At 44.5% G+C, this 13,925-nt stretch overlaps 1 protein-coding gene across 1 annotated transcript in view; it reads right to left on the bottom strand.

The window, feature by feature from the left end:
- The window catches only part of kcnn1a (potassium intermediate/small conductance calcium-activated channel, subfamily N, member 1a), a gene marked incomplete at both ends in the record, with an annotated part of 51,380 nt that extends 44,658 nt beyond the window's left edge, over positions 1-6,722 (bottom strand). The window contains 1 exon segment of the mRNA XM_080503405.1: positions 5,400-6,722. Coding sequence (XP_080359531.1) covers positions 5,400-6,722 — 1,323 coding nt within the window.
- Positions 6,723-13,925: the final 7,203 nt, after the last annotated feature.

Below are 13,925 nucleotides of genomic sequence, written 5' to 3' on the forward strand. Positions count from 1 at the left end.
CAAGTTACAAATTGCATGAACTGCTGACAGAGTAAAAACATGCTGTGACTCTACTGCTGGAGTAAGTAAGCGGCAAGGCTCGCAGCAACTAAGGAAACCTCCCCAACACGCTTTCTTTCCACTCTTTGTATTCAACTGGACCGCAAGTAATTCAATACACCTCTCCTTGTGCAGGCTCACTCAAATGAAACGCAAAGCGAGTGAACTATATCAAGTGGAGCATTATTTGAACACCACTTACAGTAATATCAGTGTTTGTGAGGGCCGCCTGATGGCGCGCGTGCGTGTGTGTGTGTGTGTGTGTGTGTGTGTGTGTGTGTGTGTGTGTGTGTGTGTGTGTGTGTGTGTGTGTGTGTGTGTGTGTGTGTGTGTGTGTGTGTGTGTGTGTGTGTGTGTGTGTGTGTGTGTGTGTGTGTGTGTGTGTGTGTCTGCGCAAAACATGTGTTAGAGGCAAGTACAAAATGATTTGTAAATCCAAAATATAATCTTGTTCCACACATGGTTCCTTGACCAAACTCAACACCCCAGAGAGAGAGAGAGAGAGAGAGAGAGAGAGAGAGCGAGAGAGAGAGAGAGAGAGAGAGAGAGAGAGAGAGAGAGAGAGAGTGTTTGTGAGAGGGGTTATTTCTCCATAGCAACACACGTGATAACACAAATCTATTTCAGAGCAGCTGTGCAACATAGCACTTAAACACAGCAGATCAAAAGAAGAAAGAAAGAAAAAAAAATAGGGAAAACAGCAATCAATTATTAAAAGAGCTCCATGTTCATACTTACAACCTGTGCGTTGCCGGCTGGAGTCAAAACTGAGAGGTTCCTACGGCTCACACCTCGACATGGACTTTGTTATCGGAGATTTACATCAGTGGCACGCCTTCGTCACATACAAAGGATGTGAGCCGAGATCTGCCCCTTGTCTGACATTTAATTGTTCAGCGGGATGTGTTTACTTTGAAGGTGTTGGCTACCCTCGCATTCTCAAATGCAGAAGGCAGTGGAAACATGGACGGCTAATGAGAGAAAAAACAAACGGAGACCCTGTAAGATCAGCGGAGAGATGACTGATAGAGAAAGTTTAAATCAACATAATGTTTCTCCTGGCAGGGGCCCACTTGTAAATCATATTGCTGTAAGCAAATCTGTCTGCAGTGATTGTTCCAAGCTCCCGTATTCAACTTTACATCAGCGTGATTATGGATCCAACACAAACACCCAACTGATAAGACAAACTGCCTCCTTTTAAAGAGAGCCAGCAGCCCAATTACCTCGGCTTTTTCCTTCATTTAGACAATTAAGACAGCTAAAAAGACACATGTGCTATGTTTGGGCTCACTTTTAGTGAATTGTGCAACTTGAAACTAACCATTGAAAAGAATAAAAAGTGAAACACTAAACACAGATTTTAGTGAATAAAATAAACTGCCAACAAGTTCATTTACTGAAATGTAATTTAAAGCAGGGGGGGGGGGTTCCACTCACAACAACACTAAACTCAACCACGCTAAATCCTCCAGACAGCATCGGAGAGACGTTAAGTTGGTTGCAAGTGCCACTTTGATATATGCTGTGTTGACCTTTCCCAGATCATATGGGGCGATTATACGCATGTTGGACTGCAGTTTGGCAGGAGCTGCACAAAATGCTTTACCGTAATAGCTTTGCTCCACTTTGAAGCCATTCATTCTGCACTGACACGTACACCCTTATGTTCTAAAGGTGGGCCGACACTCGTACACACACACACACACACGCGCACACACACACACACACACACACACACACACACACACACACACACACACACACACACACACACACACACACACACACACACACACACACACACACACACACACACACACACACACACACACACCAAGCTACTGCAAAGCTGCTTAGAGGCCTGTTGCACAAACGATGTGACAGGTTGCAGAGATAGACGGCACATTTATTCTTCTTTTAACCAAAGATATGCTTTCTACATTTGCCATGAGCTTAATGTTCCATATATTAGGACTATTTCTAAGATGTAATATGATTTAGGTTATTCACAAGATCATTTTTCAGTTCGATTGTTTGATTCGGACTTGATGTCGTTTGTATTTGTCTTAAGTTACAAATATAATTGGGGATTTATTTATTGGATAAAGAACAAAAAAAAACAACCAACGACATAAGTTTTCTAAACACAATGACTTAGTTTCATAGCACATTTTCCTCACTGTGTAAAACCCCGGTTTGATCCCAGCCTCGAAGTTTTTCTGCGTGCGCACGTGCCAGCTTGGATCAGTTCTACTGCCACATGGCCCTAAGTTACATTATTCATTATAATAACTGTTGAACAATTTATAACGAAGCTGAAACTTATTGAAAATGTAACTACATAGCCCACCGTAAATCACCATAAATTTCACTTCAAATCAAAACATGCCAAATGGTAAAGATAGCAGTTGCCACTCATTTCTTGTCTCTCCATTTATGTTTTGCGCGTACTTTCCTCAGTTTCAAAGTTAAGATTTTGGCATCGAATCTGCCAGTGTGTAATGTGATTCATCACAGACACGACGTCTGTGTATCCTCAAAAATCTGCCTTGTTAAACGGGAGCAAATCCACCAGTGTTTATGTACTACAGTGTCCCTGCAGGGGATATCACCATAGCAGTAAGTGGCAGGCATTAGAGTACTTACACAGCCTACCACAATAGAGGCAGCAATGCACCTTTCAAAGCACAATGTTATTGAGGCAGGACACAATATCGTACTACCTGCCATCAGTTCAGTGGGCTAGCTATTGAGTTGCAGGGCGTGCTGTGGGATACTGTAATCGTATACACTTTATCAGGCTTGTTCTGTCACAAGTGTTTTGTTTAAGGGATTTCAAACGGGAGCGGGGGTAGGGGCTGTCTCATTAAAGGCGAGTCAATAAGATGTAACCACGATCCCACAAATATCCATGAATAGATAAGCATGTCTCGCCGTATCAGAATACTTGGCACAGTCAGAACTGAGCAAGTGAAGCACGTTTGATACTCAGGCAGTGTGTCACGGGAGGACTTCTAAGATTTTTTTCCTCTCTTCAGATTTCCAGTTTCTTGTTTGAAACATCTTTATGTAATAGTTGTGATAAATAAATGTCTTGGTCATAGTGCCAACTGCATGCTGAAAAGCTGCTACACAAAGGAAAGCCAGTAACTCCATTTTGTTCATGTGTAAGAGTTTGTCATCATAATCCTGCTTGAAATTCAGAAGCTGTTTGTCCGCATCACTGATATGGTGCTGCGGCCTGACATCTCAACACCATTTTCCAGTCTTTCATTTCAATTTAACCATCAGATCACCTTGGAAAAGACACAATAGAAAACTTCCATTAATTCGTAAAGCTTGTCAAAAGTTCCCACTGCTCTAAACAGTATGTCTTGTGACTATTTTCCAGTTTATCTGAGGCTCTTCATAATGACATATAACACTGCAATTATGACCACATGGGCTGTAATGTCTGAGATAACAGGATGACATATTCCTAACAGGCTGCATGCTTTCTTTGATTTTTAAACTCGCCAAAGCAAAAGTTGACTCAATATATGCGGCAAATAATAATAAATGTAGACCCTGAAAATGATAAATTTATCCTTTCATTTGGTATAAATGCATCTGTAAGTTTGCACAATAGTTGAATCTTTGTTTGAGTCATTTCTACAACCCCTTTGGAACCAAACCTGTCGAAACAGGCTTTGAGTTACAAAAAGAGAAAAGAAAGATTTATTATCTTTGTGTCATTTTGATGTTTTGCTGGGGCTCCAAAATTGTGCCAAGTTCAGAACGGACATGTCAAGGTGGTTCGACGTGTCACCTTTTACTCCGAGTGCCAGCTCAGCCACTTGAAAACAGTGGTGGCATGTTAAAAAGGAGCCCGGTGCCCTTGTTGAGATGCTGCACCTTCATCAGTGCCTTTCGTTCTTTTCTTATTTCCTCATCCGGTGATATAAAAACTTCACCTTGACTGCACAGGGAGCGAAACACGGAGGGAGAGGGAAACAATAACAATGGCAATGAAACAAAGCATCCCGAGAAATATTCAAAACACAGCTTTCACACACAAAATAAACATCTGTTCAAATGCCCGTCTGTCCATTGGTATGAGTAATAATTAGCTGTGTTTCACTAAACAGATTCTTCGTAGGGGATAGCTGGTGGTCTTGTGATGTTTTGTTTTTTTCTGCATTTGACTCTGTATTTTTACCATATCTCTTTAAGACTCCAATTATACTGAAACAATTTACTCTCCACCCTTAAGTAGAATGTGAACCAATCACCTCTAAAAAGACAGAACAAAATGTACATGGTGAGTTCAGTCACACTTTCTTATGTCACGTATTGCCAGTAAAGATACAGTGGAGCTCATTGGGTTGAGAAGGAAAGCAGACTGCTTATCATTTCCCCCAGTAGAGATTTTTTTTCTTCCTTTGTTTTTCTCTTTTAACACATGCTGACACATGCACACCTCTCCACCTGTCATCACACCTATGATTCAATTTTGTACAGGGCGGGATCTACTCATTTACCCCTGATAAGAATACATCACAAGAATGTTCAGTTGGAGTTCCTTTCGTCAAATGAAAAAAAAAAAAAAAAACATTGTGAGGTTTTTACTGTCACTTAAAGGCTGGTCATGTTGTGTGTATGCTATGGTGGAGTGTCTCCTGTTAGCAGGGAAAGGGCATCCTTCCAAGCGCAGCATGCAACACACAACTGTATGAAGTGACTTTGATGAGTGGGGGTGCTCACACTGCCAGGTACAGGCCTCATCATATGATGAGGCGCTGTGTCTCTTGTCTGGAAGGCAAAATATTAAAAATTCCCCCGCTCAGATACCCCTCTGTTCTGTGGAAGCAACAAACGCTCCTTCTCTAATTCAGTCTCCGTGCAGCGTCATTAGAAGACGTTCAGTGGGAGCACCTGAAACAACACTGCAACATGGAACAGGTGTGTGTGCGCGCGTGTGAGCGTGCGTGCGTATGTCTTCACCGTCGCGAGGTTTTTTTTCTCGCCCCCCCCCCCCCCCCTTTTTTTTTTTCTTCCTGTTATGCATGCGCTGCATGCGCGTGCGATCAAATGATACAAACACCAGGTTAGATAAGAAATATCAATGACTGGGCTTACATGCACAATGATGGTTCCATCGTTGCGTTTTGGCAAAGCTACCACCAAAACACTGAATGACGACTCAAATACCCTCTCCTTTACATACACACGCGCGCGCGCGCATAAGCAAAGAAAAAAAAATAAAAGCTCTATGAAAAATCATATGACAGGCGTGGTCATTGAGTAAAAATGTTAAGGCCAGTTTGTGGGTGTCAGTGGAGACTAATCACGTGAGGAAAATATGTGGAAAAATATACCTTATGGGGGTCGATGCGTATCCTCTCCTCTGCTTTATGCGGGCTCTCGGGCCACAGGTGATAGCTGGAGCCGTAGTTGGGGCTGTCTTTGCTGCTGTTGCTGCCAGTCGCAGACGAGTTCCCCACGTATGCCTGTTGTGTTAGACGGAAGTCGTGGCGTTGTGGCTGCGCCTGGTCGCCTGGCGCGGCGATCCTCCCAGACTTATTGCGGTCTTGTTCACAGTGCTGCGGACGCTGGGGACAGAGCCCCGGTGCGCCTTGCTGCTGCTGCTGCTGCTGCTGCTGCCGCTGCTGCTGCAGCTGCTCTTGCTGTTGCTGTTGCAGCAGTGGAGCCTGGTGAGTCCTACATAGCTCTCCTGAGCCGCTGGCGCAGTAGTTGATAGGCAAGCTGCTCCCCACCAGGAGCTGTTGCTGCGCCCGTAATTGAGGGATCTGTTGCTGCTGCTGCTGCTGCTGCTCCTGCTGCAGGTCCTGAGTCTGAGACTCGAATATTCTCCTAGCCTCGGTTGACTCACATACATTTAAAGAGCGCCCTTTCTGAGAGTTTGCACGGATTCCTTCAGGGGAGGGGTCCCTCTGTTGGAGTCTTAAATGACAGTGTTGCTGCTGCTGCTGCTGCTGCTGCTGTTGCTGCTGCTGCTGCTGCTGCTGCAACAACTGCCTGTGGTCTCGGTGCCCTCCTGCTCCTCCTCCTCCCCTGCAGCGTTCCACGATGCTCGCCTGTTGGTAATTTTTGTCGCTACTCCGGAGGCGATTTTCCCTTTTCGACTCCCGGGAGAAGAGCAGAGAGGAGGACGGTGCTGGCGGCGGTGGTATAGGCGGTGGGTAAGGTGGGGAGGGCTGTGGTGGGAGACGGTCGACAGGATGGGGCTGATTTTGAGAAAGGCTCGCCTCCTGCTCAGAAAAACTGCAGTGGCAGCTCGGAAAAACGGGCTGTTTCTCTGATTGCGGCGGCGGCGGCGGCGGCGGCTGCTGCTGCTGGTGAGAGCCGGCCGGGGCCCAGGGATCCTGCTGCAGGTGCGCCGGCTGCCCGGCGCCGGGTTCAGCACCCCGGTGTGAAGGTCGCTGGGTGGTGTCGTAGCTCGCCAGAGGCAGAGGGTCGCCGCTGCGAACAGGTCTCCGCGAGGGCTGGCTCACACAGGGTAGCTCCTGGAGGCTCTGGCGGTGAGCGGCGGTGGTCGGAGTGCGGTCTCGGTGGTGAGAAGAGGGCGGGGGCGGCAGGCTGAAAACAGGAGCGACTTGCTCTCGGCTCTGCTTGCTGCTCGCTTGCTTGTCGTCGGGGCTCTGGTGCTGATGGACAGCTCCCGCGTACCGATGCCGCATCCCCCTGATCGCCGCGTCTCGCTGTGGTTGCTCCTTTGCCGTGCAGAGCTCCGACACCCGTTCATTGCGATCAGTCCCAGCAGAATAGGACCGACTTGTATCATTGGTAGGTTTGACCAGGACCTGCCTTAAAACGTCACTGTGCAGCCAAAACACCGCCTTCGACTCAATATCGGTCCATTGCCTGCCATGCGCACAGGTTGCAGCGGATCGATCGATCCTTCAGGGTGTTGGGATTACACGAGATGCAGGAAGGTGTTTCAGTCTTGCGCACATGGTCGATTATCTTAATCCACTGCGGACCTAATACATCCAGATTGCCGATGTTGCCATAACCACCCTGCATAATCAGAAATCACTTTTACTGCTACGTCACCTCAACAGATCCCCTGGCCTGTCAAACATGAGGCTGCTGCGCCCAAACACATTCTCACTATGCTCCAAGGCCGACTCTGAATGAGTACTTTTCTCTCTTGTTGAAAAGCCACAAAGTGTCAGCACTTAAAGAGCCACAGGAGGAAGAATTAAAAAAAAAAAAAAAAAACTTACAAAAAAAAACCTCTATTTGCAAGACACCCCTCCACTTGTTGACCCGCAGCAGCCATGCAATCTAAAGGACTGCAAGGATTACCTCGTGACACGCAGCTAAAGCCTTGCAGTATCAGGTATTTAATAATTGATATGCCTCTTTTTGTATTACCAGGCAGAAATATTTTTGAAAAGCTGCTGCATGCAGTGTGCGCTCGACGCGCAGCCTGCTGTGAGAGATCCGCTGCCTGCCGCTGCTGCATCTCTCTGGGTAAAATGGTGAAGGCTTTACTGCCATAGCAGCCTGGAAGCAGGGCTCGACGGAGACAGAGAGAGACTGGAAGCGGGGAGGGAGCGAAGACGCACATTATCAAAATAGATCAAGTCAAGTAGCCAGAGGATGGACAGCTGTCCATCAAATACTGCTCCAGTAGTGAATAATATCCATCCTTCATTATTAAAGCGTCATTACATGCGTGTAATAATTGAAAAGTTGGAATAAATGTACTTTAGAATCCTCAATGAAAGATGACTATATGCCCATATAATCAAATAAATGCTTTTAGAAGTTTTCTTGTCAAAGGTAGTGATGGAAAGTAAGGATTTCAGTATATAAACACCATAATAGCTAATGGATAAAGGCGTCACACGATTTAATATGGGAGAAAAAACAATAAATGCTCAAGCATGACATACGAGTTTGCAAGGAAGCGTTTCAATACAGTTGGCCACCATTCAAAAACCGACACAAACCATGAAAGAAAGAAAGAAAGAAAGTTTGCATCCCCATTATAACTCAAAGCTTCTAGAGAGTGGATTTGTGACCCATACTTGATGTTCTTATCAAGACTTTTACATACTCTTAAAATTCACTAAAGAGATATAGGGTTTGAAAAAAAAAAGGCACAAGGAACACAAACAGAAAATTTGAGCACACGGTGCAGAAGTTGGAACTTAGCCGAAGAGACAGGAGGGAAAAGAGATGAAGGAGGGCGCCAACTTTTACATCATACATCAGCCATTCTTAATAAGTAATAATCCTTCCTTAAAGCTGGCTCAGCCTTTTGGACTTTTGATGGGTCTGAAGACTGCAGTGGTGGCGCACTTTACCTATTCCCTGGAAGAAAACGGAGGTATGCTGTTTAATAGTGATGTGAAGTACTGCAGGAATTTGGAGTCGAGCTCCAGCCAAGGCTGCATTAGAAACCTGATCATTTTCATTAAGTAATTGGTTGCTGTGACCTGTGTGAGTTCCTTGGCAAGATGGAGTTTCATTTGCTAGTTTGGGAAGCAATGTTACTGCTTCCACATGAATAATTAAATCAAACTTTACAACTCCTGGACACACACAAACACTTATACACCAACTCACCATCTTTGCCAAAGCCCACATTTTCTCACTGTTTTGCTTTTTTCCTCCCTCCCCCCCTCTCCCCTTCTCTTGGTGAGTCCGTCTATGCGACTGTAAAAAGCATATTGTGTGTTACAGTTCCTTTGTTTCTGTTAGAGGGAGATGCAGCGGAAGATCTGTGACACTAAAATGGTAGAGGAGGAAACATGGAGGAGGCCAATGGCTGCAGCATGTAACGTAGGAAGTAGATAAGAAGCCTGTAATTACAGAGAAAGAGAGGAACCAGAGAAAGAGAGGAACCAGGGAGAAGAAGAGAGACGTGTGTGTGTGTGTGTGTGTGTGTGTGTGTGTGTGTGTGTGTGTGTGTGTGGGTGTGCGTGTGTGCGTGCGTGCGTGCGTGCGTGCGTGTGTGTGTGCAAAAGAAAGAAAGAAAGACAGAAAAGAAAAATAATACCACACACTAATACACTAAGACGTATATGTGTGCATGCGTGTAAGAGAAACCAGATGTTGAGAGAGGGAGAGATGCAGGTGCACCATCACAGACTAGATCAAACGAGTTCAACTGAAAAGAGGAGGAAAACAGGAAATGTGTTGTATTGTAAAATAATCTCACACACATGCAGATATCAATATATAATATTAACACCACAGCGTCTACACTGATAGGAAAGTTGTGAATGTCCTTACAGTTTACGATCTTCATATGGTCTTCATATGGTATTGTTATTGGTCTCGACTGTCTATTGGGTAAAATATCCACTGATGAATATTAATGTGAGCAGTTTTACCTTCACAACATGTAAATTGACTGGAGCGATTTCAGACTGGAGGTTTGGCACGACTCGATCACTTGACCGAACATAAGTGGCTGTATGGGGTTTATAACCAGAGTCCATGTCTATGTTGGGCTGTTTCCCGGACAGCCGGACTGCTATGATTTCTCTCGTTTGGTCCCCTAAAATTAAATTACAGTAATATCAGTTTTATCTGATCATGATATCCACCCATGGCTGCGAAATTATCAAAAACATTTTTAAAAGCTAACATTTTCTTTAATATCTGACTTTGTGTTGCCATTTTTTTCTTCGTCTTGTGGTCACTTTTTCTGGATAATTATACATATTTGGTGTGTTATTGGCCTCTGTATTGGTTGTTTTGTGCCAACCTCTCATCAGTTTGTGTGTATTTTTTTGTAAGTTACGATTTTCCTGGTAGTTTTGTGGCTACTTGTGGTAATCTTGTGTCCCCTTTAGTGTTTACATTTCAGTGAGCAATCTGAAAATTTCCTCCCATCCAGTATACTATTGTAACTTTCTTATTTCTTGTAGCTAATACAAGTTCCCAAAATAACTCGCTTGTCACTATGAACATAGGCTTTCTTTTTGTTGTGATTGTTCAACACAGTTTCACTTGTTTGCTCAACTTGGATCACATATCAAACACTACAACTCGCATTATTTGTTCGGTGTCTCCGCTCATTTTGATTGCAGGATCATCACAGTTGTTGTGTCAGCACCATGTGTACCAAAGACATATAAGAGTTTCTCATTCGTAAAATTGTTTTAAAGCAGGACTTCCATTCAACTTTTTAAATGTCATAGAGACAAATCCCAATCTGTCAGCAGAGTGATATAAAATCTGTTTTTAAACTGGCTCATCGTCAGCACTAACTATCTAACTAACTCACTCACTCATTCACTCACTCACTCACTCACTCACTCACTCACTCACTCACTCACTCACTCACTCACTCACTCACTCACTCACTCACTCACTCACTCACAATACTTCTAACGTTATTGAGAAATAAGAGGATTTCCTGGAGATGTTATTTCAGACATTAAAGGGTTAAAGCAATGTTTGAGTAATCAAGTGATATTAGGCAAGATATGACTTTTTAATATCTGCAGGAAATCCAACTGCTATTCCAAAAATAGAAGCAAAAAGTTCTGCGTAAAAAGCAAAAATATTTTGCAATGCTCACTCTGGTTAAGATTCTACACTTTGTTTGTCCCTTTATCATGACAGTTGCATCTAAGGCAGCCATCTTGAATTGTTTGGGGGTTTTTTGTTTTTTTTTCAATGCACTGCGTGTCACTGCTACGACCGTCATCTCTGTCGACAGCAACTGAGTGGACTGAACACCTCTGGAGGACTGAGAGTGTGGTGCAGTAGAAACAGCAGCAGGCCCAGACACAGTGCAGTGACCAGTGAATAATGCAACGCACATTCATTTGGACTGCTGCGGATGGCCTGTGTAAACGCTGATGTGCTCCACACATGATGAACTACCTGCGATCCGGCGGATAAGAGATGAGTCGTGACTCATCCCGGTCCGCGGCATCATTGCGCGCTCAGCGCAGCCAGTGTGAGATGATACCAAGGAGCAGGCTTGAGACAACGTGTCTGGGAGATACAGTCTGCCAGCCGCAGCAGTGGCAGCGGCAGCAGGGCGCTGTGCCCGACGGTGGAATTTATCTCCGACAGCTAAGATCATTAGTTAGATTTGCTCCAGCGCTCAAATGACTAAGCAGCTTCGCCATCATTCAGGAGACGGCAGGTATGGCGAGAGTCGCCGTTAAATATCGGCTGACATGTTTGCATCCCACTGTCCCATAAATGGTGGAAAGTCCCGCAAGGCGGACAACTGTGATGAATTGTTTTCTATTACGGCCTCAAACAAAGCCAAGGCCCGAGGAATGATAAAGCGCTCCATGCAAGCGGCAGCCGTAATGCACCGACACACCAGGTAACATTTGAGATGAGATGAGGTCCCATTTAAAGGAATGGAATGAGGGGGACACTCAAGAAGTATCCTTGGTAATCCTCGTGCACGGCCGTAAGCTTGGAGGAGCAGAGGGCTGAGTGTTCTCATCCATCTCTGAGGATGAGAAAGAGGGCAAATCGACACCTCGGTCCACACAAAAACAGCCCCAACAAGCACAGACACCACCGCCGCGTTGTTGTGGTTGTTGTCTCCTCTGCCCACTCAAGAGAGGCCAATCACTGCACACTTCTATTAATTTACTGCAGAATTAGATTTTGCAACGGTTTTTAATTATGAGATTATGAATGACAACACAAGGAAATTCATCACTGTCAGCTTGCAATTAATTCCGCGAGAATAATAAAAATATTGAGCAAGACGACAACAGGATAAACACGTCACCATGACCACGGGACACCTTAACTCATTTATCCCCATCTGAGATGTTTTCTGATCAGGTTTAAAGCATTAATGTCATGCTGTTTCCTGTCTCTAATAAAGGTGTGGCACGGTGCTACGCCAAGAGACAGAAGGGGCTCTGGGTTTTTTGTCTGAAGCTGGTTCGGCATGACGTCTTCGTGATTCCAGACGGCAAACACCCACCCCGTTTTGTCTGGCACAGCCACAGAAGAAGCACTGGACCATCAACCTCCCCTTCACGGAGCACAACATCCTCGCTGTGTTAAATGGAGGAGTTGATGATGAGGGGAAGTAAAGAGAATAAAGAGCAGAAGGAAAAAAAGGACATGGTCCATTTATAATGCAGTTTGGCATGTGCATGCATGTGGTAGAGGTGCTGTGCATGTGTGCCTCTGCGTGTATAAGTGTGAAGATGCTGCTTTGTTGTGTGTGTGTGTGTGTGTGTGTGTGTGTGTGTGTGTGTGTGTGTGTGTGTGTGTGTGTGTGTGTGTGTGTGTGTGTGTGTGTGTGTGTGTGTGTGTGTGTGTGTGTGTGTGTGTGTGTGTGTGTGTGTGTTGGTGAGTGCACGTGCACACTGATGCACGACTGTGTGGGCGGACGGGACCACAGCGTCTGACGAGAGCGCCTTACTTTGTCCAGTTGTAAAAATATGGTGATGAGAGACAGAGCGGAGAAAGCTCATCACCGATGCAAAGGTTCAAAGACTTAGTCCCCCGTCTCATCATCAGAGTAGCAAACACAAAGGAAGTGACCATCTGACCCCCCCCCCCCACACCATATTCACTACCAGCACGCACAAGCTGTACACTGGTCTCGGATATACACATTTCATGAAACCTCTTTTAAAAACTGTTTCAAGAGGAACACAAAGGTAAATGTCTTCCACATTTAAATTGGTTACCTCATAATATCAGCATGAAGAGAGGAAGATGTATGAAACACACTGGGAGCCCTGCAGAATCAGAGCAATCTGTAGGGAATACCCTCTCCCGCTCCTCTTAGAACACCAGTCATACAGGAATCCTCACTTTCTGTCTCTCTGTTGCAGTTTTATATATATATATATATATATATATATATATATATATATATATATATATATATATATATATATATATATATATATATATATATATATATATATATATATATATATATATATATATATATATATATATATATATAATTTCAGCAAAAAAATAAACAAAAATGCATTTAATAAAAAATGCATGATTTTAGACTTGCATCTGTGAGCTGAGGATTAAAAGCTGCAGATATGGGAGCCTGGAATTGCAGTTTCACGCTGCAATCTTTTCTGTTTTTTTCTGGACCAAGAAGATGCAAGGAAAGGGAACGAGGAAAGGTGCGAAGGGAAATGACATACCTGTCGTCTGATGGAGGTTGCACGGGCTCCGTGTTTGCGGAAGACACGTCCACGATTATCACAAATGACAGGAGGAAAATCAATAGTCTCCTGCTAAGACTCGGGGCTCTCCCAGTCATGCCAGCCTTCTGTCGCTTGTAGCTGGGAATAACGGAGAATAGTCGCTCTGAAAATTTGCAAGCACATGCTCAGTTTATTGTTAGAGCCACTGGAGGCTTCCTCCTCTTTCTACAGTTTTATTTTTTATCCAACTGAAATGTCAGTTTCCTCATTGTTATTATTATTATTATTATTATTATTATTATTATTATTATTATTATTATTATTATTATTATTGTTGTTGTTGTTATTGTTATTTTAAATCATCAGTAGAACCGAATCCCAACCCCCGAAGCCGTAAAATTAATGATAAGACAGGCGTTTAATACAATTTAGAAGGGGATCGATATAATTTCGACTTTTATCAATACAAGGCGATAAAGTAAAATGTGACACGGTGTGGATCTTCTGGAAAAGAGAACGCTGGTGGGAGCTGTGACAAATCAAGAATAGCACCGGAGGGTTTGGGGGGTTTTATGACCTTGTGAGAGCTGAACCACCCCCCCCCCCCCCCCCCCCCCCCCCCCCCCTCTTCTTCCCCCTCCTCCTCCTCCTCCTGAACTGATGCGGGGATTCCTGGTGCTATTTTTAGCCCTGGTCGTGGAGAGCTGTGCGTGGGTGGAGGAGAGAGAGAGGCAGAGGGAGGAGAGG

Source organism: Blennius ocellaris, assembly GCF_963422515.1.
Source record: "Blennius ocellaris genome assembly, chromosome: 10".
Taxonomy (NCBI): domain Eukaryota; kingdom Metazoa; phylum Chordata; class Actinopteri; order Blenniiformes; family Blenniidae; genus Blennius; species Blennius ocellaris.